At 39.5% G+C, this 25,143-nt stretch overlaps 1 protein-coding gene across 1 annotated transcript in view; it reads right to left on the reverse strand.

The window, feature by feature from the left end:
* The window catches only part of kif2c (kinesin family member 2C), a 44,241-nt gene extending 21,287 nt beyond the window's left edge, over positions 1–22,954 (reverse strand). The window contains exons 1-15 of the mRNA XM_079819030.1: positions 22,728–22,954; positions 22,015–22,109; positions 14,898–15,020; positions 14,750–14,804; positions 13,075–13,206; positions 11,277–11,381; positions 11,080–11,171; positions 10,690–10,785; positions 10,559–10,613; positions 10,311–10,473; positions 7,894–7,984; positions 7,749–7,812; positions 7,569–7,660; positions 7,171–7,313; positions 1,697–1,901 (exon numbers count right to left, since the gene is read on the reverse strand). Of these exons, the coding sequence (XP_079675156.1) occupies positions 1,697–1,901; positions 7,171–7,313; positions 7,569–7,660; positions 7,749–7,812; positions 7,894–7,984; positions 10,311–10,473; positions 10,559–10,613; positions 10,690–10,785; positions 11,080–11,171; positions 11,277–11,381; positions 13,075–13,206; positions 14,750–14,804; positions 14,898–15,020; positions 22,015–22,109; positions 22,728–22,788 (1,572 nt within the window). The 5' untranslated portion in view covers positions 22,789–22,954. The remainder of the gene's footprint in view (positions 1–1,696; positions 1,902–7,170; positions 7,314–7,568; positions 7,661–7,748; positions 7,813–7,893; positions 7,985–10,310; positions 10,474–10,558; positions 10,614–10,689; positions 10,786–11,079; positions 11,172–11,276; positions 11,382–13,074; positions 13,207–14,749; positions 14,805–14,897; positions 15,021–22,014; positions 22,110–22,727) is intronic.
* Between the last annotated feature and the right edge of the window lie 2,189 nt (positions 22,955–25,143).

The following is a 25,143-nucleotide window of genomic DNA, read 5'->3' on the forward strand; positions in this document are numbered from 1 at the left end:
AGGCATTGTAATTGCATAAATTAATATTAAAGTTTCAAAGAATAAATCAATTACAAATTATGCCAATATTTATTTAGCACATTGCAACAATGCACAGTATAAAATAAAATTCAAACTAAAATGTTTAACTTGACCCCACTCATTTGTGCATTAAATAATAATTTACAGGCCTACAGAAAGATTTTAAAATTAAATGTTCTCTCATAAAAACAAAGTACATTTAGGTCTAGTGCATTTTAAATTTTTCTCTGTAGGACTACTACAAGAAAGTGCATTCAGAACAAGTGCAACTGCTTAAAGATAAAACTATTTTCTCTGTAGGCCTTCAACATAATAGTGTATCAAAGCAAAGACTGCCAGAGCCCATATGTTAACTGTAGAATAGGGGTGTAACGGTACACAAAACTGACGGTTCGGTACAGCAGTTTTACAAAATGACTTTATTTATTTTTATTGGTTTACTGGAAAAAAAAGTATCTGTTCTTAAATGAATTAAATTATAACTAAAAGTTTATTGAAGATATTGCTGTAAACTATATAGGGAGCCCTTACTTGCACATTAATATTAAAGGTTAACAACAGAGCCCAAACTATTAGCCTAAATTCAGTTGCTATTTATTTTTAGGTCTAATAATCAACACTCAAATAACATAGTACGCAAACATGCAAACTTCACATAAGGCAGTTTTTGCAATAACTAATAATCTAATAATAAAATTGTTTTTTCTCCAATTCGTTGTTGAAATATAATCATTTATACACAGTGTCTGTCATTTTCATGACAGGTTTATTCAAACATACATGAAATAATCAAGATATCATTAACAGGTTAAGTAGAATATAATGAATATAACGGCTAATATAGGTCATATATTTAGTGAAAGAGTTGATTTACTCTAGTGAATAAAATTCTGTGGACACTGAATGACTGCCTGAGGTAAATGTGATGCTAAAGTTACATGACATTGTTTAGGCTAGTTTACAAGCAGTTATATTGACGTCTTTTCGCTGTTGAAACACTGATTGAGCGATTACACCACATATGATACGTGACAGTAAGTGTTAATGTATCCTCAACATACCTTAGATGTTCATTCATGTTTATTCTTAAGGAAGAGATGATCGATCGCGCTCAGAGATGATCGCGTTCACGCGCGCCGCGGCTTGAACTGTGATGTGATCAGTGATGCCACATTAAAGAGCGTCAAAACGGCATTTATCGTTTGAATTTCGTGATACATGTTGATCGATGTTTGTGTGGGAACTCACAGTGAAGTCTGTTCCTCTTCTCATCGAGAACATGAGCTCTGGCTGTCAGTGCTTGTACATGGAGCTGACGTGGGTGTTTCTCAAATATACTGCTTCAGACAAGCACGTGCAGGTCGCGGTTTCTGTTTGCGTCATCACAACATTTCGGCCGTGTTGTTTCGGTGATAAAAGTATTTCGGCCGAAAACCGAAAATGCACTTTTAGGCCATTTTCGGTGGCCGAATATTCGGTGCATCCCTACTCTTGAGTTTGTTCAACTAGCTTCATGCAACAGGCCTGAGGTGTATAAACACCACCTCTCAGATGGTTTACACATTTTAGAATAAAGTAATTTGATGAAGTATCCACAATTTCGACCCTTTCCTTACAAAAATAGAATAAAAATGTGCATTTAAATGAACCTATTAGGTCCATCAGTCTGCAGTACCTTCAGAGCCAGCAGGCTGCGGTTGATCTCCGCTGTCTCCACGATGGTGTGCCGATCATTGCTGCTGACATCAGTGCCACGTTCATTCCCAGCAAGATCCACCAGAGAGAACTTCCCATAGAGGAAATTCCGCCGCCTTAGGATTACTTGCAAAATTGCATGTGAACGTGATGAGCTGGCATTGGCAAACGTTTGGCCAGACGTTCTGGTATAGAGTGAGAGACCGTGTTAGTGTTGAACTAATGAACTGAAACTGAAATGTGACCCTGGAGCACAAAACCAGTCCTAATTCTCTATGTAAAACTCAGTCATGTGTCTCACGGGTATATATGTGTGGGTAAGTTTAAGGGTGGGGTTAGGGACAGGTGTGGGTCAGTTTAAGGGTAAAGTTAGGGACAGGTGTGGTGGTGTGGGTCAGTTTAAGGGTAAAGTTAGGGACAGGTGTGGTGGAGTGGGTCAGTTTAAGGGTAAAGTTAGGGACAGGTGTGGTGGTGTGGGTCAGTTTAAGGGTAAAGTTAGGGACAGGTGTGGTAGTGTGGGTCAGTTTAAGGGTAAAGTTAGGGACAGGTGTGGTGGTGTGGGTCAGTTTAAGGGTAAAGTTAGGGACAGGTGTGGTGGTGTGGGTCAGTTTAAGGGTAAAGTTAGGGACAGGTGTGGTGGTGTGGGTCAGTTTAAGGGTAAAGTTAGGGACAGGTGTGGTGGTGTGGGTCAGTTTAAGGGTAAAGTTAGGGACAGGTGTGGTGGTGTGGGTCAGTTTAAGGGTAGGGTTAGGGACAGGTGTGGTGGTGTGGGTCAGTTTAAGGGTAAAGTTAGGGACAGGTGTGGTGATGTGGGTCAGTTTAAGGGTAAAGTTAGGGACAGGTGTGGTGGTGTGGGTCAGTTTATGGGTAAAGTTAGGGACAGGTGTGGTGGTGTGGGTAAGTTTAAGGGTAAAGTTAGGGACAGGTGTGGTGGTGTGGGTCAGTTTAAGGGTAAAGTTAGGGACAGGTGTGGTGGTGTGGGTCAGTTTAAGGGTAAAGTTAGGGACAGGTGTGGTGGTGTGGGTCAGTTTAAGGGTAAAGTTAGGGACAGGTGTGGTGGTGTGGGTCAGTTTAAGGGTAAAGTTAGGGACAGGTGTGGTGGTGTGGGTCAGTTTAAGGGTAAAGTTAGGGACAGGTGTGGTGGTGTGGGTCAGTTTAAGGGTAAAGTTAGGGACATGTGTGGTGGTGTGGGTCAGTTTATGGGTAAAGTTAGGGACAGGTGTGGTGGTGTGGGTCAGTTTAAGGGTAAAGTTAGGGACAGGTGTGGTGGTGTGGGTCAGTTTAAGGGTAAAGTTAGGGACAGGTGTGGTGGTGTGGGTCAGTTTAAGGGTAAAGTTAGGGACAGGTGTGGTGGTGTGGGTCAGTTTAAGGGTAAAGTTAGGGACAGGTGTGGTGGTGTGGGTCAGTTTAAGGGTAAAGTTAGGGACAGGTGTGGTGGTGTGGGTCAGTTTAAGGGTAAAGTTAGGGACAGGTGTGGTGGTGTGGGTCAGTTTAAGGGTAAAGTTAGGGACAGGTGTGGTGGTGTGGGTCAGTTTAAGGGTAAAGTTAGGGACAGGTGTGGTGGTGTGGGTCAGTTTAAGGGTAAAGTTAGGGACAGGTGTGGTGGTGTGGGTCAGTTTATGGGTAAAGTTAGGGACAGGTGTGGTGGTGTGGGTCAGTTTATGGGTAAAGTTAGGGACAGGTGTGGTGGTGTGGGTCAGTTTAAGGGTAAAGTTAGGGACAGGTGTGGTGGTGTGGGTCAGTTTAAGGGTAAAGTTAGGGACAGGTGTGGTGGTGTGGGTCAGTTTAAGGGTAAAGTTAGGGACAGGTGTGGTGGTGTGGGTCAGTTTAAGGGTAAAGTTAGGGACAGGTGTGGTGGTGTGGGTAAGTTTAAGGGTAAAGTTAGGGACAGGTGTGGTGGTGTGGGTCAGTTTAAGGGTAAAGTTAGGGACAGGTGTGGTGGTGTGGGTCAGTTTAAGGGTAAAGTTAGGGACAGGTGTGGTGGTGTGGGTCAGTTTAAGGGTAAAGTTAGGGACAGGTGTGGTGGTGTGGGTAAGTTTAAGGGTAAAGTTAGGGACAGGTGTGGTGGTGTGGGTCAGTTTAAGGGTAAAGTTAGGGACAGGTGTGGTGGTGTGGGTCAGTTTAAGGGTAAAGTTAGGGACAGGTGTGGTGGTGTGGGTCAGTTTAAGGGTAAAGTTAGGGACAGGTGTGGTGGTGTGGGTCAGTTTAAGGGTAAAGTTAGGGACAGGTGTGGTGGTGTGGGTCAGTTTAAGGGTAAAGTTAGGGACAGGTGTGGTGGTGTGGGTCAGTTTAAGGGTAAAGTTAGGGACAGGTGTGGTGGTGTGGGTAAGTTTAAGGGTAAAGTTAGGGACAGGTGTGGTGGTGTGGGTCAGTTTAAGGGTAAAGTTAGGGACAGGTGTGGTGGTGTGGGTCAGTTTATGGGTAAAGTTAGGGACAGGTGTGGTGGTGTGGGTCAGTTTAAGGGTAAAGTTAGGGACAGGTGTGGTGGTGTGGGTCAGTTTAAGGGTAAAGTTAGGGACAGGTGTGGTGGTGTGGGTAAGTTTAAGGGTAAAGTTAGGGACAGGTGTGGTGGTGTGGGTAAGTTTAAGGGTAAAGTTAGGGACAGGTGTGGTGGTGTGGGTAAGTTTAAGGGTAAAGTTAGGGACAGGTGTGGTGGTGTGGGTCAGTTTAAGGGTAAAGTTAGGGACAGGTGTGGTGGTGTGGGTCAGTTTAAGGGTAAAGTTAGGGACAGGTGTGGTGGTGTGGGTCAGTTTAAGGGTAAAGTTAGGGACAGGTGTGGTGGTGTGGGTCAGTTTAAGGGTAAAGTTAGGGACAGGTGTGGTGGTGTGGGTCAGTTTAAGGGTAAAGTTAGGGACAGGTGTGGTGGTGTGGGTCAGTTTAAGGGTAAAGTTAGGGACAGGTGTGGTGGTGTGGGTCAGTTTAAGGGTAAAGTTAGGGACAGGTGTGGTGGTGTGGGTCAGTTTAAGGGTAAAGTTAGGGACAGGTGTGGTGGTGTGGGTAAGTTTAAGGGTAAAGTTAGGGACAGGTGTGGTGGTGTGGGTAAGTTTAAGGGTAAAGTTAGGGACAGGTGTGGTGGTGTGGGTCAGTTTAAGGGTAAAGTTAGGGACAGGTGTGGTGGTGTGGGTCAGTTTAAGGGTAAAGTTAGGGACAGGTGTGGTGGTGTGGGTCAGTTTAAGGGTAAAGTTAGGGACAGGTGTGGTGGTGTGGGTCAGTTTAAGGGTAAAGTTAGGGACAGGTGTGGTGGTGTGGGTCAGTTTAAGGGTAAAGTTAGGGACAGGTGTGGTGGTGTGGGTCAGTTTAAGGGTAAAGTTAGGGACAGGTGTGGTGGTGTGGGTCAGTTTAAGGGTAAAGTTAGGGACAGGTGTGGTGGTGTGGGTCAGTTTAAGGGTAAAGTTAGGGACAGGTGTGGTGGTGTGGGTCAGTTTAAGGGTAAAGTTAGGGACAGGTGTGGTGGTGTGGGTAAGTTTAAGGGTAAAGTTAGGGACAGGTGTGGTGGTGTGGGTAAGTTTAAGGGTAAAGTTAGGGACAGGTGTGGTGGTGTGGGTCAGTTTAAGGGTAAAGTTAGGGACAGGTGTGGTGGTGTGGGTCAGTTTAAGGGTAAAGTTAGGGACAGGTGTGGTGGTGTGGGTCAGTTTAAGGGTAAAGTTAGGGACAGGTGTGGTGGTGTGGGTCAGTTTAAGGGTAAAGTTAGGGACAGGTGTGGTGGTGTGGGTCAGTTTAAGGGTAAAGTTAGGGACAGGTGTGGTGGTGTGGGTCAGTTTAAGGGTAAAGTTAGGGACAGGTGTGGTGGTGTGGGTCAGTTTAAGGGTAAAGTTAGGGACAGGTGTGGTGGTGTGGGTAAGTTTAATGGTGCGTTCACACCGGACGCGATTCGCGCGAGTGATTTAGATGTTAAGTCACTGCAGAGACGCGAAATGGCATTCTGCGGCACGATTGAGGCGGCACGAAGGACGTGAATTGAGCGTTTTGAACGCGCAAATCGCTCAAGTTGAAAAATCTGAACTTTGGCGGATATTCCGCGCCGCGTTAACCAATCAGGAGCTTGCTCTAGTAGTGACAACAATGAGGAGAAAATCTATGTACTAATATCTGGTTCAGACAATATGATTATCACTGTGATAACATTAAATGACATGAAACACAACCCAGTCTCTTTGTTAAATGCAAGTTTATGCATGATCAATAGTACAAAAGTATAAGTAATGTATAACAAGCTAAACATGAATTAAAACAAACAATTCAGTCAAACATTCAAAGTCAGTGCTAGTAGGCTAACGCTGCAACTGCAACGTACAGTTATAGACTAAAAATATAAAGTAATGAAACTTCTTTGCCCTCAGCCTAAACGATTTGCCAGGGAACAAATTATAGATCCATGAGAGCAAAGATCGGCCGTTACAAGACGAATTATAGCTCGAGACGCCACAGAGACATCAGAGCCAGCGGCAGAAGGACTGGCCGAGGAAAGGTTGCTCTCGCCGGGGTTAATGAGCGCCGCCGATCCACTGGAGCTCACAACTCCGAAAACGCCAGATAAAATGTTCAAATAGGCACTCTTTATATAAATAAACCACACATTTGAGCTTTAAACAACTGCATTATCGACTGAAAAAGTCTTAAAACTAAGTTGTCACACATTAACAGTAGATTTTAACAAAAAAGACGTGTTAACACAGCCGATGTCAGTCATTTCTCAACGAGACGAGCCGCTGGCGGAAACCCCGCCCATGACGCGAATTCGCGTCTGTTGTGCAGTAAATGACGCGCGATTGAAGCGAGTAAACTCAAAATGTTCAAGCGTCCACTTTCGCGCAAATTATTCGCGCAAATCGCGTCCGGTGTGAACGCCACATAAGGGTAAAGTTAGGGACAGGTGTGGGTAAGATTAGGGGTAAGTCCAGGTGTTGTGGTATGGGTAAGTTTTCTATAGTATAGAGACAGAGGTAAGTTTAAGGGTAAAGTTAGGGACAGGTGTGGTGGTGTGGGTCAGTTTAAGGGTAAAGTTAGGGACAGGTGTGGTGGTGTGGGTAAGTTTAAGGGTACAGTTAAGGACAAGTGTGGTGGTGTGGGTAAGTTTAAGGGTAAAGTCAGGGACAGGTGTGGTGGTGTGGGTCAGTTTAAGGGTAAAGTCAGGGACAGGTGTGGTGGTGTGGGTCAGTTTAAGGGTAAAGTCAGGGACAGGTGTGGTGGTGTGGGTCAGTTTAAGGGTAAAGTCAGGGACAGGTGTGGTGGTGTGGGTCAGTTTAAGGGTAAAGTTAAGTGTAAGGGAAGTGTCATTGTAATTATAAATGTAACTACAGAAAGTAATTACATGCAGGTAATTGTTAAAAATGTAAGTACAATGTAAAAACATTCATGTACACAATAAGCGCATTGCATTAAATTATTAATCTAAATGTTAGTACATAGCAGTTATGGCCACCTAATATAAAGTGGGTCTTCTTTAATATTTACCTGCATGCACTTCCCTTCTCAATCATCCTTATGACATCATCCACAGATGATACCGGCACTTCCTGCAGACCAACAACATTGACCTGCTGCTTCTCATCCTCCAAAACACGCAGCTTTGCCTTCTTATTCAGCAAGTCAAACACCTGCGGTGCACACAAACAGCTCATCACCATGCCTGGACAAGTACTTTAAGCTTGCAACCACAATCTAAAAATCAAATCAGCATAAAATCGAATAATACTACCACGCTTGTTTAATTGAGCATAAAAAGTACATTAATCATGTGGAAATTTGAGGTTTATTTGCACTTAAAATGACAGAAAAGAAAACATTAAGCCATCCGTTTGACAAGACATCACAGAAATGTTTTGGAAACATGTAATGCAATACGTGCGAACCTTGCCATTGTAGATCTCAAAGAAGGTGACATATGGGCAGAGGTCCATATCGGCATTTCTTTTTTGCTTCAGGAGGGTGAATACATCATGTGCTGTGAGGTATGCAGACAGTTTAATAACTGAGTGAACATGGATATGTAACAATACACTATGTAAAATACATTTGACAGGTACAATCACCTGCTAGGGCGTAAATCCCTTTAGAGCTGTTCTGACTCTTTCCGGAGAAGTCTCCACCCATAGTCTGTAAAGAATGACTCAGATCAACAACATGGAAAGAGTTTAGGATTTTTTTTTTTAAAGCACAAACAACAAAAGTACTTACATGAGTTTTTCCACTGCCTGTTTGGCCATAGGCAAAGCACGTTGCCATCCCACCTTCGAAAATTGTCTTGACCAGAGGTTTAGCGGTGAACCTAAAAAGGTCAATTCATAACCATTTGAATATTTTGTAGGTTAAAATGGGCATATGTATGATAAAAACATTCCATTATTTATGAATAGCGCACCCAAAAATGTCAATTCTGTCATTATTTATGTGAAATTCAAAGTTAACTGATAATGGGCTCCTTTATTTAACTTTTCTCATAAACAGAGCACTGTTACATAACATTTACATAGAATATTAATCATGTAAAGTAAATGGTAATGGCTCCTTTATTCCATGTAAATAAATACAAAGCATGGTTTGGGTTTCTCGAAAGAAAGTCATACAGGTTTGGAACGACACAGATGAGTAAAGGCCCTGATATACTCACAGCGAAGATCTTGGTTTTTTTTTGTGTCAAATATTTCTTTCAAATTTAAAGGCAGCTTTTTGCTCCTAAGTGAAAGTTGTAGAAACCAGACTGTTAATTGTGGTTTTAAACTACTTTTTATTGTCAGAACATGACAAACACTTCACGTTTTTTAATTACTTACACTTTTCCTTAACAAAATAAATTTCTTAATAGAAAAAAATGCATGTCTTAGTTTCTGCATGTGCTAACAGGTGATATTGTTTCTAGTCATGAAGCAGGTTTGTGTTGCCTGACTTTGGCGTATATCTTTAGCACAGCAGTATTAATAATATTGCATGTTTTATGCACGTTTGACAGTGAGTTGACAATAGTAGCTTGAGTTAGGAGGATGCAGATGTAAATTTATGTTCATTAACAAAAACACGGACTGTAAAAAAAATCTCTTTATATGGTAAAATATAAATATTATGAGTTTTATTAAAATTAACCATTGGTCTTCCATAGTATCATAGATTTAGATTAGGGCTGCGCAATATATCGAAATATCGCAAATGTACATACATATCAAGGGCACACAATATCTGAATGATTTTAACAGGCTACTTCAACATTGTGAAAAGAGTACGTTTTAGGTTATAAAGCATAGCAGAGAATAGACTGGGCACACGACTGTTACTTATGTGACAACTGAAAAAAAAAAAATTCACTTTTGATTTAACGTTTGTCACCGCTTCCACTCATTTTTTCCTTCTAGTGTCGAGTTTTCTTTGCCAGTAGAGCGTGCCGTACTTTTGATGTGCACATTAAAAGCTGCACGCTGACTGGCTGTTGTCGCTTTTATTTCCGCTGTGTGATTGGGTGTTGTAATCTCTATCGAGTAAAAATGGCCAGAGCTTATCGTTATCGAAATGAATTTTATCGCAATTTGATAGGATATCGTTTATCAGCCCTAGTGTGAAGCCAGCGTTATAGTCCAGTGCGACTTCTATACGTTTTTTTCCTCTTCATGATGCATCTTTTGACTGATGCAACTGGTGTTAGACCGATATATCGGCAGGCATTTGCGATTTTTACATGTGTCGGCCGATATAAGGCTGCTGCGTTCGCCGATATTTTTTTCCCTGCATTATTTACAGACAGGCGTCCACAGGGCAGCTCTCACCGTCTTCAAACTCTCTTTCTCTCCCTCACGCATATTAATCAAAATCAATTGAGAATTGACACGATGGTAAAAGGTCGAAAGACTGAAGTTTCACATGGAGCATTGGGAGATTTTTTCAATGTCTTCCAATTGCTGGGTTAGTCCATATTCAACCCAACTTGGGTTATTTTTAACCCAGCATTTGAGTGTAACCATTAAATGACTAGGTTGTAAATAGTTTTAAAATGAAGTATAGTACAGTCAGTGTGCACTATATGCTGCTTGCTTGTTGATACTGTGTGCAATAGTGTAATTATTTTATGCTTAAATATTTATTTTCACCACTGAACTCTTTTTTCTTGTTCTACATCACCAGTTTTTACTATTTGTTAAATATAGTTTTTTTTAGTTCAATAAATGTTCTTTTTAAATTGTAAATTGTCATCATCCTGATCATTGTGTCATTTTATGATTGTAAATTGAGGGAGCAAAAGCAGTATCGGCTCCAAATATCGGCAGCCCGTATTGGTCATCGGCTAAGGCTGATGAGAAAAAGAAAAGAAAAAACGGTACCGGCACAAAAAAAATCCATATCGGTCGATCCTTAGATGCAACCTATAGTCCGGAAAATACGGTAGTACAAAAGGTGTTTAACAGCTCTAGTGAATTTTTCCGTAAAGTTTTGCAAGCCGTTTCAAACTCCCAAAACAAACTCCAAACGAAGTTAGTTTTGGCCTGATTTTGTTGACGTCACATCAGTTCGTTCTTTGATTGTTCTTGAAGTATATCGGGGCCTTATTCTTGAATAAACACCACATGTACACACGGTAATAAATAAACAAACTCAAAATCCTCAGCTACCTGTAAACCAAGTCATTAGTAGCATCTTCATCAAATGAGTAATCAAAATGGAAGGTCTGATTCTCCAGGTACTTGGTCAGGTCCACTTTCTGCTTGGGCTCGTGCAACAGCAGGGATCCATTACCAGGGATTGTGACCACATCAATCTCCTTCTTTGCCAACTCTGAACACAAAATCAAAGAGAAATACATGACAATTGCCCAAACAATCCAATCAAAAGTCAATTGGAGAGGTCATGAACAACCTACCTTTTTTATTCAGCGGCCGTTTGCGAACGCAGACACATATTCGGTGAGCTTTGACCTAAAAACAAAAATGCTCCTTGTGTTAAAATGCTATGAATGAACAGATTATATTAATATTATGCTAATTAACTCACAGGGTCGGACAAGGACATGGGTACTTTCACCAGGGTCTCTCTGTACTCTTCAATCATCTGGTAAAACTGCTTATTAGGGCGACTTACATCTCCAAACTAGAAAATCGTGAAAAGAGAAAATACAGTAAATTCATAAAATATTGTGCAACTTTATTTATTGGTATTATGTTAAAAAATAAAATATAATATTGTATATCCTGAAGTAAAGTAGCATTTAGCAAACACGTTTTCATAGTAGTATACACAATGCAAGTCCAATGCAGAGAAAAAAAATAATGATATCTGAACCACAAAATTAAAGTTCACAGAATTCTTATTAAAAAAAAAAAACTTTAAGCAGATAATTCAGACTTAAAACTATAGGTGTGATATCTGGGTTAAATACGGTACCTTTCCTCTCTTTTGTGCTTCAGGATTCTTTGCTATCGACAACCGTTTGTTTGCCACCTTGCTCATTTCCGAGACTTGAGACATGCGATGGCCTAAAAGATTACAATTACAATTGCTTTATGTGCTGTAGATGTTAACCACCATATCCATGACGTCAGGGCATGCATGATAAATCCAAAATTCAAAACAGTACATACTTAGTGGACCCATGGGGGCACATTTGGAAGCCTCACTCTCACATATCGCCTCAATGGATGGTAGCAGAGGAGAAGCTGGCTTTGAAACAAGTCTCCTCTGGTAGCCTGCCAATACAGATGGTGAAATAAAGACATAATACAGTACACAAGATGTTTGACCCATGATTTGAGTCTACAAGCAGACAGCACAAGTGAGCTGTATGGCTGCAACCCTCTTCGCACAACCTTGGAAATAGAATCGCCATTGGCTAGTAAATGTTTTAGTACTATTTTTATAGTATCCACCAAATCAGCTTCTCTTTGTAAAATGGCACTGCTTTTTAAAATTTCTGAACGTACACTTAACAGTCAATCAAGCATTATATGATAATCAAGCACTATTTAAAGGGATAGACCACCCAAAAATTTAAATTAGCCCATGATTTACTCTCCCTCAAGTCATCCTAGGTTTATGACATTCTTCTTTCAGACGAACACAATAAGAGATATTAATAAATGTCCTGACTCTTATAACACTTTATAATGGCAGCCCAAAATTTGGTCAGCCAGAAGCTAGATATTTTACTTTATATAAAAAAAAAGTTTTAAATATGGATATTTTTCTTACACAAACACATCACTTCGCTTCAGAAGGCCTTTATTAAGGCTGTGTGGAGCACTTTTGGATAGATGCACTTTTATGATGGACAGATGCACTTTTATGATGGACGGATGCACTTTTGTGATGGACGGATGCACTTTTGTGATGGACGGATGCACTTTTGTGATGGACGGATGCACTTTTGTGATGGACGGATGCACTTTTATGATGGATAGATGCACTTTTGTGATGGACGGATGCACTTTTATGATGGACGGATGCACTTTTATGATGGACGGATGCACTTTTATGATGGACGGATGCACTTTTATGATGGACGGTTGCACTTTTATGATGGACGGTTGCACTTTTATGATGGACGGATGCACTTTTTTGATGGACGGATGCACTTTTTTGATGGACGGATGCACTTTTGTGATGGACGGACGGATGCACTTTTGTGATGGACGGACGGATGCACTTTTGTGATGGACGGATGCACTTTTATGATGGACGGACGCACTTTTATGATGGACGGTTGCACTTTTGTGATGGACGGATGCACTTTTATGATGGACGGATGCACTTTTATGATGGACGGTTGCACTTTTATGATGGACGGTTGCACTTTTATGATGGACGGATGCACTTTTATGATGGACGGTTGCACTTTTATGATGGACGGATGCACTTTTATGATGGACGGTTGCACTTTTATGATGGACGGATGCACTTTTATGATGGACGGACGGATGCACTTTTGTGATGGACGGACGGATGCACTTTTATGATGGACGGACGGATGCACTTTTGTGATGGACGGATGCACTTTTGTGATGGATGGTTGCACTTTTGTGATGGACGGATGCACTTTTGTGATGGACGGATGCACTTTTGTGATGGACGGATGCACTTTTGTGATGGACGGATGCACTTTTGTGATGGACGGATGCACTTTTGTGATGGACGGATGCACTTTTGTGATGGACGGATACACTTTTATGATGGGTAGATGCAATTTTATGGACTTCAAAACAGATTGTCAGTCATTCACAGCCATTATAAAGCTTGGAAGAGCCAGGACATTTTTTTATATAACTGATTGTATTCGTCTGAAAGAAGAATGTCAAACACACCTTGAGGGTGAGTAAATCATGGGATGATTTTGATTTTTGGGTGAACTATCCCCTTTAACATCATGATGATATAAAGACAGACCTGAAGGTTTAGGGATCGTAGATGTGGGAAGATCCTGAGAAAGCACTTCTTCTGCAGCCCTTGCCAAGACCACAGGTGGAGGGGCAGGGGGTCGGAACAAGCATGTCTGACGTGTGGTCATCCTTCTAGAGGCTAAAAGGGGCAAAGATATGTTAGATGATCTCTCGGCAATTCACTGTAATTTATGTTTAGTCACATCAAGGTAAAAATATAAAGCTTCACATTGTCAAACACTGCCACCAAATCCAAATGTGATCCTATGGACTAGTGTTAGACCGATATTTGCGCTTTTTACGTTTATCGGCCGATATAAGGCTGCTGCATTCGCCAATATTTTTTCCCTGCATTATTTACAGACAGGCGTCCACAGGGCAGCTCTCACCGTCTTCAAACTCTCTTGCTCTCCCTCGCGCATATTAATCAAAATCAATTGAGAATTGACACGATGGTAAAAGGTGGAAAGACTGAAGTTTCACGTGGAGCATTCAGAGATTTTTTTTCCTGAATTACCGCTGGTGTTGCTCTACAAGAGATTAAGTGAAGTGCACCTACACTCTAAAAAATGCTGGGTTAAAAATAACCCAAGTTGGGTTGAAAATGGACTAACCCATCAATTGGGTTGTTTTAAGCAAACATTTAACCCAACCGCTGGGTCAAAACAACCCAATTGCTGGGTTAATTCAAATCCAACCCAACTTGGGTTATTTTTAACCCAGCATTTTTTAGAGTGTAACCATTAAATGACTAGGTTGTAAATAGTATTTAAATGAAGTATAGTACAGTCAGTGTGCACTTTATTATGCTGCTTGCTTGATACTGTGTGCAATAGTGTAATTATTTTATTTATGCTTAAATATTTATTTTCACCACTGAACTCTTGTTCTTCCTCACCGGTTTTTACTATTTGTTAAATATTGTTTTTTTTAGTTCAATAAATGTTCCTTTTTTTAAATTGTAAATTTTAATTGTTACCATCATGATCATTGTGTCATTTTTATGTTGTAAATCGAGGGAGCAAAAGCAGTATCAGCTTCAAATATCGGCTCAAGAAAATCGGCAGCCCGCATCGGTCATTGGCTAAGGCTGATGAAGAAAAAAAATAAAAATAATTGGTAACGGTCAACCCCTACTATGGACCATTCCAGAATCTCCAAAACGGTCTCATGATTGCATTTATCAGCAATAAAATTGGACAACAGTTTAATCTCTTCACCTACATAGTATCTGACAACGTACAGAAAGCAACTTCTAAACTGATAAAAAGAACAATCATTGCTATATGAAACCCAAAAGTGAGAAGCAAATCAGCCACAGTGTTTTGACCCCTGCTATAACTAATCACCATCTCTGCTATAAGTGACCTTTCTGGACTGACAGACCAGTATTCTCGTATTTTTGATAAATAGATAATTTGTAGAAAAGATAATGTGGACAGAAGTGGGAAGAGACACCCTGATTAAGTCTAATGAGAAGAGTTCAATTCAGCCTGGAGTGAGTGTGATTGGAGGGCATGAAGAAAGCATGCGCTTCATGCAAACCTGACTCTTCAGATGGACAATCCTGAGAAGCAGCCGCTTCAAATAGGAAACACACCATAAGATTACACTGGTGCACATCAGGAGACCAACTATGAATTGGAGAAAACCTACTGGAAACAAGGAATAATAAAACTTACGTTCTGAAGTGGGTATTCTTGAGGACCTTGAAAGAAACTCTGATGCTCTGACGTTCTGAAACATGCATGAATGAATGAGTGTAAAATACAGTAATGTGCATGTTGTCCCATAAAGCATAGATTTCAAGGATAAGAATCCAGAACTCACCTTTCGTGTTTTTATCTCAGGTGCTGCGACAGGGTCCGGGGTGGGCACTGGTCCCTTTTGACGACATGGTTGAAGGTGTTGAATAAGGTCGGTGTTGAGCTGCTCGAGTTCATTCATGTCAACCTAGATTACAAATGATTTAAAAGGGGTCATAACACAGTTTCTGCCAGTCTCATGTTAAACTTGAGTATCTATAGCAGGGGTGTCCAATCCTGATCCTGGAGGGCCACTGTCCTGCAAAGTTTAGCTTCAACCCCAATTAAACACACCTGTACTAGCTAATCAAGGTCTTATTAGGCATACTAGAAACTTCCAGACAGGTGTGCAGAGGCAAGTTGGAGCTAAACTCTGCAGGACAGTGGCCCTCCAGGACTGACTTTGGACACCCCTGATCTATAGAGTAGTGCTGATCCTTCATATCCCCAAAGAGTCTTTAGTTTATCATATTTATAAAGGACAGATGCACTGTACTGATTCTTTCTGTATACAGCAGAGCTGGTGCAGGCGTGCAGTGGGCGGAGCTAAAGACACACATACATTGGTGTTGTTCACATTATATGCACTAACGCACGTTAATTGCCAACAAAAACACACACACTTGATGCAGTTTCAATCGTGACAGGGAACAAACAAAAAGTGCAGGGCGGTATACCAGTTCATACCGAATACCGGTGTTTATTTTTGCTATATGAACTTATGATACTGCAATACCGGTGTAAGTTGCTTAAAGGGTTAGTTCACCCAAAAATGAAAATTGTCATTAATTCCTCACCCTCATGTCGTTCAACACCCGTCAGACCTCCGTTCATCTTCAGACACAAATGAAGATATTTTAGTGTAAAGCTGATGCTGAGAAAGGCTTCAGATAGGCCTCCATTGGCATTCAGTACATTGACACTCACAAGACCCATAAAAGGCACTAAAAACGTTGTTACAAAGTCCATCTCACCACAGTGACTCTGCAATAATTTTATGATGCGACGACAATAGTTTTTGTGCGCAAAAAAAAAAAATCTAAATAACACCTTTATCCAACTTGTTCTTGTCTTCCGCGTGTGCCTCCACGACACATGCGCGAGAATATGACGCAGATCCGGCGTTCGGACACATGAGCCAGAAGAGATTTGTTTACGAGCAGAGGAAGACGCGCGTGTCTCAGCTGTTGAATTCTACATTGATCGTGCTTTAGGTCTCGGCGTAGTTCTCAAAATGGGGCTAAAGTGAGCATTTCATGGATTCCCGAACGCCGGATCTGCGTCATATTCTCGTGCATGCGTCGTGGAGACACAGACGGAAGACAAGAACAAGCTGGATAAAGGCGTTATTTAGATTTTTTTTTGCGCACAAAAACTATTGTCGTCGCATCGTAAAATTATTGTAGAGCCACTGTGGTGAGATGGACTTTGTAACGACGTTTTAAGTGCCTTTTATGGGTCTTGGGAGTGTAAATGTACCTAATGCCAATGGAGGCCTATCAGAAGCCTTTCAGAGCATCAGATTTACACTAAAATATCTTCATTTGTGTCTGAGTATGAACGGAGGTCTGACGGGTGTCGAACGACATGAGGGTCAGTAATTAATGACAGAATTTTCATTTTTGGGTGAACTAACCCTTTAAACGTTCGAAATGTGGCGCAACACTGTTTAAAAAGGGGGTCGCTTTTCACTGTTGCACTGTAGTGAGGGCACAGCTATGATCGCATTACAGCGGAGAATTCAAACAACATGCGGCGCAAGAGCGGTTTCAAAAGGCAAAAAAAGTAACTATGCCGTTATTTTTTTCTGTGTTAACCATTAAATGCATACCTCAGGTCTTTAGCGACCCGTGACCTCATTCACTCCCCTCCTACTCATTCATTTTTTAAAAGTTAGACATCAACCTTAGTATTCCTCAAGCAATCCATTTTAACAAGAAAAATGTAATTAAATTATAATTGAATGCCTGTTTTTCCACTAGTTTTTTTGTCACTAACGACCCGAGGTGTGTAAGACTACGTTTTTTTTTTGCACCATAATAAATGCAGTTATTTCATCATTATAGCTTCAATTCACCTTTATGCCACAAGGTGGCAATGTCTGATACACAATGATGAAGTGCCGTTTCACTCATAGTCACCGCAGGCAGAAAACAACAATAATATATATATAATCTGCAAAACTTGAAATGGCTCAGTGATTTACTGCAGAGCAAGTACTGAACACAATCAAATATTACTGTCACTTGATGATGGATCTGGTGAAGGAAGCCGTCAGTGATCAAAATATTTATTTTCAAGACGTTGAAATATGCGTGAGATGGTAAATATGAGCCAGATGCTGGGAAATGAGCTCTGTCGAGGACAGTGATGATGGTATAAAACATCTGCTCAAACTGAACCCTCACAAGCTCCAAAATGTAACGAAATATGTTTTATTTTATTCTTCTGTAATTGTTGCTCTAATATCAGGAGATTTATATATTATCGTGGCAGGTATAGATCTACCCATGTTAGATATAGATCCGGGTCGCTAAAGACCCCAATATGTAAGAATGTTTGGCGAAACAGTCATGCATTTAAGGGTTAAACTGACGTGTCATTGGTTCAGAGAGTGCTATTATTGGTCGTCTCCCCACAGCATCATTTTGAGGGGCTTTGCAAACCTGTATTAATTTTACAATATTCACTCGTCATGAAAGTAAAATAGGGCATTAGAAGTCGATCTACTGCAGTATTTCCTCTCAATCAGTAGAAAATACACCTGGTCATTCTTGGGGGGGGGGGGGGAAATACCACCATATACCATGAAACGGGTATAATTTTGAAAAGTACTGATATAAAATGTTGGTCATACCGCCCAGCACTACAAACAAACAATAGCAGAACTCCGGTTATCTGGGAAGCTGAACAAGGTGATCTTTCTCTCACTCACACACACACACACACACACACACACACAGCTCCCATAACCCGAAAGAAGCTCGATGATGGACGCGCTCTTGCTCTGGGTGATGTGTGTGTGTGTGTGTGATGTGTGTGTGTGTGTGTGTGCAGGGTATATACAGAACTTCTTAAGTTGAATTTAATACCTTTTACTACCTTTTTTACTACCTTAAAAATATTTTTTAATACCAGCGCGACTTCAAGCTGCAACTATAGTAGCGTAAATGAAATATCTTTCCAAATGGAATAGCATATTGCATCACAATGTAACGAGGTCATTATAACTTAACATCAACTGCCCACAGAGATGAGAATAGAAATAAAGACAGAAGAGGAAGGAGACATCTTCATAGTTCGTGCAGTGTACAGAGGGAAACGAGAGCAATTTTCACGGCGCAATATAGATTTTTTTTCTTTTTCGTTTTAAATCATGAAGGCGAGTCAGTGGATATCACACAAAAACGCAATGTGCGCGAGAGTCGGTGAAGTCTCAAACCTGGTCAATTATTCACTACAGAAAGTGAAAGTAAAATCTGACAAGCTTTCGGCGCATATTCTCACCGAGACAAGAGAGATCTCTTTATTTAGATAAATCTGCTTTAACATATGCTGATAATGTATACACTCTAAAAAAAAGGCTCGTAATCATAGGGGAACCTTTTTTAGTGCTATATAGCACCAATTTTGGTGCTTCAGTGGTTCTTCAGAGGTGCTATATAGCACCTTAGTCAAAGAACCGGTGAAGAACCTCTGAAGAACCACTGAAGAACCAAAATTGGTGCTATATAGCACTAAAAAAGGTTCCCCTATGATTACGAGCCAAGAACCATTTTTGGTGCAATATAGAACCTTTTTTTTTTTTTAGAGTGTAGCCTATAACTGTCTGACTTTATATTCTTAACCCTCAGAGCCCGAAGGCATCACCCACGACGTCACAAGGCACCTCCGATAAATATCTATATTATTTGATGAAACTTTTATCGATTTTCTTACCGTTTTTTCCAGCAGAAAGCTAACGAGCTAGCCATCACGGGGGTGTCTTTGTAGCCTTTACAGAAGGTTTTCTATCCAGCCTGGAACATGTGCATCTTTTTGGAGTTGTTCAGCAATAAATCAAAACGCTTACATCCAAGATATATCCACTTGATGTCCATAATTTATACATTTTCCGTCATTTTTGCCGCTAGTGCGATGCTAGCTGCCATTTTGGATGAGGGTTTGACCAATGACAGGCTGATCCGTCATCCACGTTGGTGTGCGTCATTACGCATGAACCACAGCTCTGTTATTGTGAAGAGAGAGAGACGCACGGCTAGTGTTGAGGAGAGAGAGAGAGAGAGACACGCGCTGCAGTTTTGTGGAGAAAGTTTGAGGAAAAAGTTTGAGGAGAAAGTTTGAGGAGAAGTTCCTGATAGGAACTGTTTTGAGGCTTGGCACCAGTAAATATCCAAAATCCAAAGAGGCCAAAAGCGCCTGGACTTTTTTTTGGAAAAATGTAAATAGTTTTGGTTCTGTATAAGTTATCATGTTTATTCCTGAGTTCCAGGACTCCAAAGACTTGAACAAACTGTTTTCCAGAGGAAATATGCTTAGCTTTTATTTATTTGTGTGTGTTTTCAATAAATATTTGAGTGATTCAATTTCCGTTTTATGTTTTAATTTGTCTTTATGGTCCCATAACTTATTTTACATTCAGGTGACATCAATGCAACACAAATATACTGACACAGCAACTTGTCTTGAAAAAAAAGATGTGTGTCAATTGTCTGTGCACAACAGGGTTGATGTTTTACAAGCTTTTTTAGTAAATAAAACCAGGCGGAAAATTAATTGTAAAAATACCCTTAGGTCTTAAAGGGTTAATATTTCTCTTGTGGCCCATATTGTGAAACAAATTAGAAGAGAAGTATAGGCCCATTTCATGTTAAACAAGTTGTTTTTTTAAATAAAGCCGCTCTTCCTTTCTGATAATACTGATATTATTGTAGTGTTCTGACATATAGACTGATAATCATTTTAATTATAGGCCTATAATTCCTTGTTTAATTGGGCAAAATGTATTTAAATAATGAGGAGTAAGCTAATCTATCTATTCTTTTATTATGCAGCGTCAGTTATGCATTGATACATTGTGAAATTATCACAGGGGCAAATTAAATGTAATATCAATTTAATAATAAAAGCCTACCCTAATAATAATAATCATCATTTATATACATAAATTGTAAATGCTATATCCTCTTGATATCGATAGCTGATGCATTTGATAGGCTATCTCTCTGTTATAGGTTTTTCGCGCATATTTCACTCGTATAGTGATCAGATAAGTCGCGCTCGACGATCCGCACAAAAACCGTGAGCTTTGGCTTTACATCGCATGCGATCTACTCGTACAGTGTGAGTAGATACCCTTGCTGAAATCGCAGCGTGTAGGCTATGCCCAGCTTTCAGCAACTTGCATATATCGAAACAGCTCTTCAATGCCATCGCTCAAATATAAAGAGTGGTGTTTAGTTGCAAGGTCTAAACACCTCGCAATGTAGTGGTGGTGATGGGGCATAGCGTCTGCTGTCTGACGTCTGTCACGCACCTGTTGATGAAGCTGCTAGACTAACGTTAGGCTACTGGCAGTGGTTTGAATCGGGAGAGCAGTCGGGGTTGAGGGCAAAGCAGTGGAGGTTGAGGTCGTTGATGCATCCGTAGCGCAGAACATTGATATGGGAAGCTCCTCGCTACGTCCGCGCATCCTAGCTTGGGTGGCTGCTATATGATTACATGTGCGATTTGACGCCATTCACCCCCACCCAGGTTATTTTAATTGTCTTCTTGCAAACGTGGCAATAAGCCTCGCGGCTGTTGCAAACTACTGGCCTAAGCCAGTCTTTAAATCGTGAGTCCTCCAGCCAGAGGTCCGAGAACTTGCATTTCCCCATGCTGAATGGAAGCGAGCTCGCGTACATGCGCGTACATACAGTTTGTTTTAGCGCGCGCGCGCGAATGAACACCACCTCACATGATATCGTGCAGGTCCTACTCTCAACATATAAATAAATCCACGCAAATTTTAGGAAAAAAAGGCCTGTACTTAACACTAATTGAAAATGTATCTAAAAATAATTGGGCTCGAAAATTTAATACCTCGTTAGATGACGTTTACTACTTTTTAATGCCCTTAATTTTGGCTAATTTCATTTACTACCTTTTACAACCCCGCGGACACCCTGGTGTGTATCCAGGATAAGTGCCCATACAAAGAACTCCGCCCTTTATGTCGTCACACAGGGCCATACTCGAAAATAAACTTTCCGAAACTTCATTGAATCCTGAAGGAGTGTATTTGACACAGAAATACATCCAACTTTTTTTTTGGTCCATGTTTATCATGAGAATCAACTCTTTAACAGTGTAAATAAATCAGAATGCATGAAACAGCATTAAACCCCCCTTCTAATAGTCTAGTTAACCAAGACATCCTAGAGCAAGAGCAAATACACAGAGAAAAAGGGTGTCAAAAATGGTACCTTTAGGGGTACAACAGCTTCTCAGTACCCTTAAAAGGACAACTTTGTACCTTTTTTACTTCTAAAAGGTGAATATTAGTACCTTAGAGTACAAATAGGTACCACTATGAACCTTTTAGAAGTAAAAAAGGTACAAATATGTCCTTTTAAGGGTACACACAGAGAAAAAGGGTGTCAAAATTTTACCTTTAGGAGTACAACAGCTTGTCGCTGGGGCAGTACCTTTAAAAGGACATATTTGTACCTGTTTTACTCCTAAAAGGTGCATATTAGTACCTTAGAGTACAAATAGGTACCACTATGAACCTTTTAGAAGTATAAAAGGTACAAATATGTCCTTTTAAGGGTACACACAGAGAAAAAGGGTGTCAAAAATGGTACCTTTAGGGGTACAACAGCTTCTCAGTACCCTTAAAAGGACAACTTTGTACCTTTTTTACTTCTAAAAGGTGAATATTAGTACCTTAGAGTACAAATAGGTACCACTATGAACCTTTTAGAAGTAAAAAAGGTCCAAATATGTCCTTTTAAGGGTATTGACAAGCTGTTGTACCCATAAAGGTACCATTTAGACACTCCTTTTCCTTCTGTGTATAAAGAACGCCTGTGGTCAACGTACCAACTGCTCTATACAGTGACAAAAAAAAAAGTTAAATGACAAATTAAAGTACCAACCTCTTTTCCTTTAGTCATGCCTTTCTCATCCCATTCCACATGGACTACGGCTTTAGCGATGTTGGCTGTTTTCACAGTGGCGCTGTGTATTCTTCCTGCATTGATGGGAAACAGTGCCATAAACAAACAGCATTATCTTGGTTGAACTTTGAGATAATTTATCATCTTGACTTTCCTCAGTGGTGCAAATAGGTGTTACTTCTAAATGGTGCATATTATACTATAGATATTAATATGTGGTTCAGGCAATAAGTGTGCAATAAGTTATACTATAGATAATATCCCCATACTATAGATTTTGACAGAGGATATCATTCATTATAACATTTCCTTTTGTGTAACAAAAGAAACCAAGTAATTTAGGTTAAGGTTTGAAATAGCATGAGTTATAACAACAAGAGCAAATTACAGAATTCTCTTTTTTTTTGGTGAATTATCCCTATAAGCAATCTAGGATGTGTATGTTTCCGTGGAAATCATACATGACAAGGTAGAACAAGATGAACTTACATTTTGTTTGCATTATTTACACTTTAGTTTTTTCTTTTAGTGTTGTTCTTTCGGTGTAAAACTCAATTTAGAAACCCCAACTGCAATCACTACAACACGTTGTATTGCTAAGCATTATGGCAAATGTAATCTTGATTAAAACTTTGATTTTATTTGCATTCGTGAATGTTAAAAGATTAGCAGCTAGCAAACAAGCATCTTACCATCACTTCGACTGATGTAGACAGCGAGCCCAATAAGTAGTTTACCCAAAGCAGGATCCATGACAAGGTATGGTTTGTTGGTTAAAGTATTAATCGACGTCTCTAAATCTCAGATTTTAAGTTAGTATTTTTCTGCCACCTTGCCCTTTATGCGTCGTAAACCAAACAACATTTAACCGCTCTGCATTCAAAATTCGTCAGCGGAAGTTATTGGATTATTTAAGTAGGTGGTGCTTCGTTTGAACCAATCAAAGCACGCCGAGAAATGACTGGCATTTCAATCCACCAATAATATCTTAGAGTAGTCCCTCATACACTTACCACATGAGAACCTGCAAAAAAAAAAAAAAAAAAATACTCATGGAAATGATGAGAGTGAGACATAAAAGCCAGTGTCATAAAAGGAAAATGGTGTCAAGTAAGTAATTAAAAAATATCGAAACGTCGCTGAGGAAAGTCACTGAAATAATACACGAACAAATCACACAAACCGGCTACTGATACAGATCCGAGATCGTAAACAGTGCAAAACACAGTTTTTTAGATTATTGTTTCCATTAAGAAGTGTCATTTTCAGTTCTCCAAAGTTTTAGATAGCGTTTGAAATGCCACTATATCACTTATACAATATTTTATTTATAGTTACTCTGGACTGGAAAGTGTAAGATTCGGATATCGTTAGCCTCATAGCATAATTGCCCAGATCATATTTGGCCAAAAAATGACTAGGCAATTATGCTATGAGGCTAACGATGTACTAAATACTACAAATTAATACGTATTTTTATATCAATGAATACATGAACACCCGAAAAACTATTATATTCTAATATTTGTTATACTATATTTTATATTTAATACATATTATATGTGACCCTGGACCACAAAACCAGTCATAAGGGTAATTTTTTTGACATTTGAAAGCTGAATAAATAAGCTTTCCATTGATGTTATGTTATGATAGGACAATATTTGAAAATCTAAATCTAAATATTGAGAAAATCACCTTTAAAGTTGTCCAAATGAAGTCCTTAGCCATGCATATTACTACTATAATAATACATTATGATATATTTACGGTAGGAAATGTACAAAATATCTTCATGGAACATGATCTTAATATCCTAATGATTTTTGGCATAAAAGAAAAGTGGATAATTTTGACCTATACAATGTATTGTTGGCTATTGCCACAAATATACCCGTAAGACGCACAATAGAACAATTATGTATTATCTATTTATTATTATTAATATTATTTTACAAGCTACGCAAGATTATATTAGGTTTAACGAAGTTTAGCTGTCATGGAACATAAAATTTTTTTGTGGTGTTTTCAACAAATATAAAATTTAGCTTCATTTCTTGTGCTCTCTTATCGCTTTCTAATAAATAATAAACAATATTAAGCTCAATATTATTTGAAGATAACTTACTTTTTTTCTGTGGTAATTTTTTTGCGAGCTGCTTGATAAAAAAAAGTTTCCTTATAAAAAAGTTATACATATACAAAATAGAATAGTAGAAAATGATGTGTACTACAATGTAGCATGTCTAAAGCGGCTTTGATAACGTTTGCATTTGCCAAATCAGGTAGTGCAATAAAAAAAACCTTGAAATACATAACACAATGAACATGTTTTACTGCTTACAGGTGTCAGGTGTGAATGGATGGACAACACACAGGCTTGTTAGAGTTTGCTGCTGAGCCACCGTGAGTGTTTCTACCATTACCTCCTCTGAAATCTCGATGTATTCCCTTTTTTGCCTGCTATTCCTTTATATAATCGTTGTTTAACTGTTTGTAGCTAAGACTAACACTAGATTTGTAAATACTTTCTGATTGTTGGAGATCATAAAAGAAGTCTTGCCTCACAAAGAATTAGGAAACTAAAAGTGCATGAACAAACACAACTGTGCCAGGGAAGGGTTTATGAGATAGACACATTAATCGTATATATATGAAAAGAAAATGTCACATGATCAAACAAAATGCTCTGCTATTATACCACCTAATTTTTCATATTGTGGTTAGAAATCGTGATCATCTATTAAGCCATGGCTTATCTGAAAGTTTTAATATTGCTTTAGAAGAGGAAGGAAAACCGTTATCGCATATTCATTTTTTAATAACTTTAATGTGCATATAATATTTGAAATGGTTTTACTTTGAATGTGTTTTTTATGAAACATTATAAAGGGGATATTGGTTTAATATTAGGGCTGTCAAAAGATTAATCGCGATGAATCGCATCCAAAATAAAAGTTTGTGTTTACATAATATATGTGTGTGTACTCTGTTAATTATTATTTATATATAAATACACACACATTCATGTATATATTTAAGAAATATTTGCATGTATATACATTTATATAATCTATAATATATATAAATATAAATGTTTTATATAAA

Source organism: Gobio gobio, assembly GCF_949357685.1.
Source record: "Gobio gobio genome assembly, chromosome: 6".
Lineage (NCBI taxonomy): Eukaryota > Metazoa > Chordata > Actinopteri > Cypriniformes > Gobionidae > Gobio > Gobio gobio.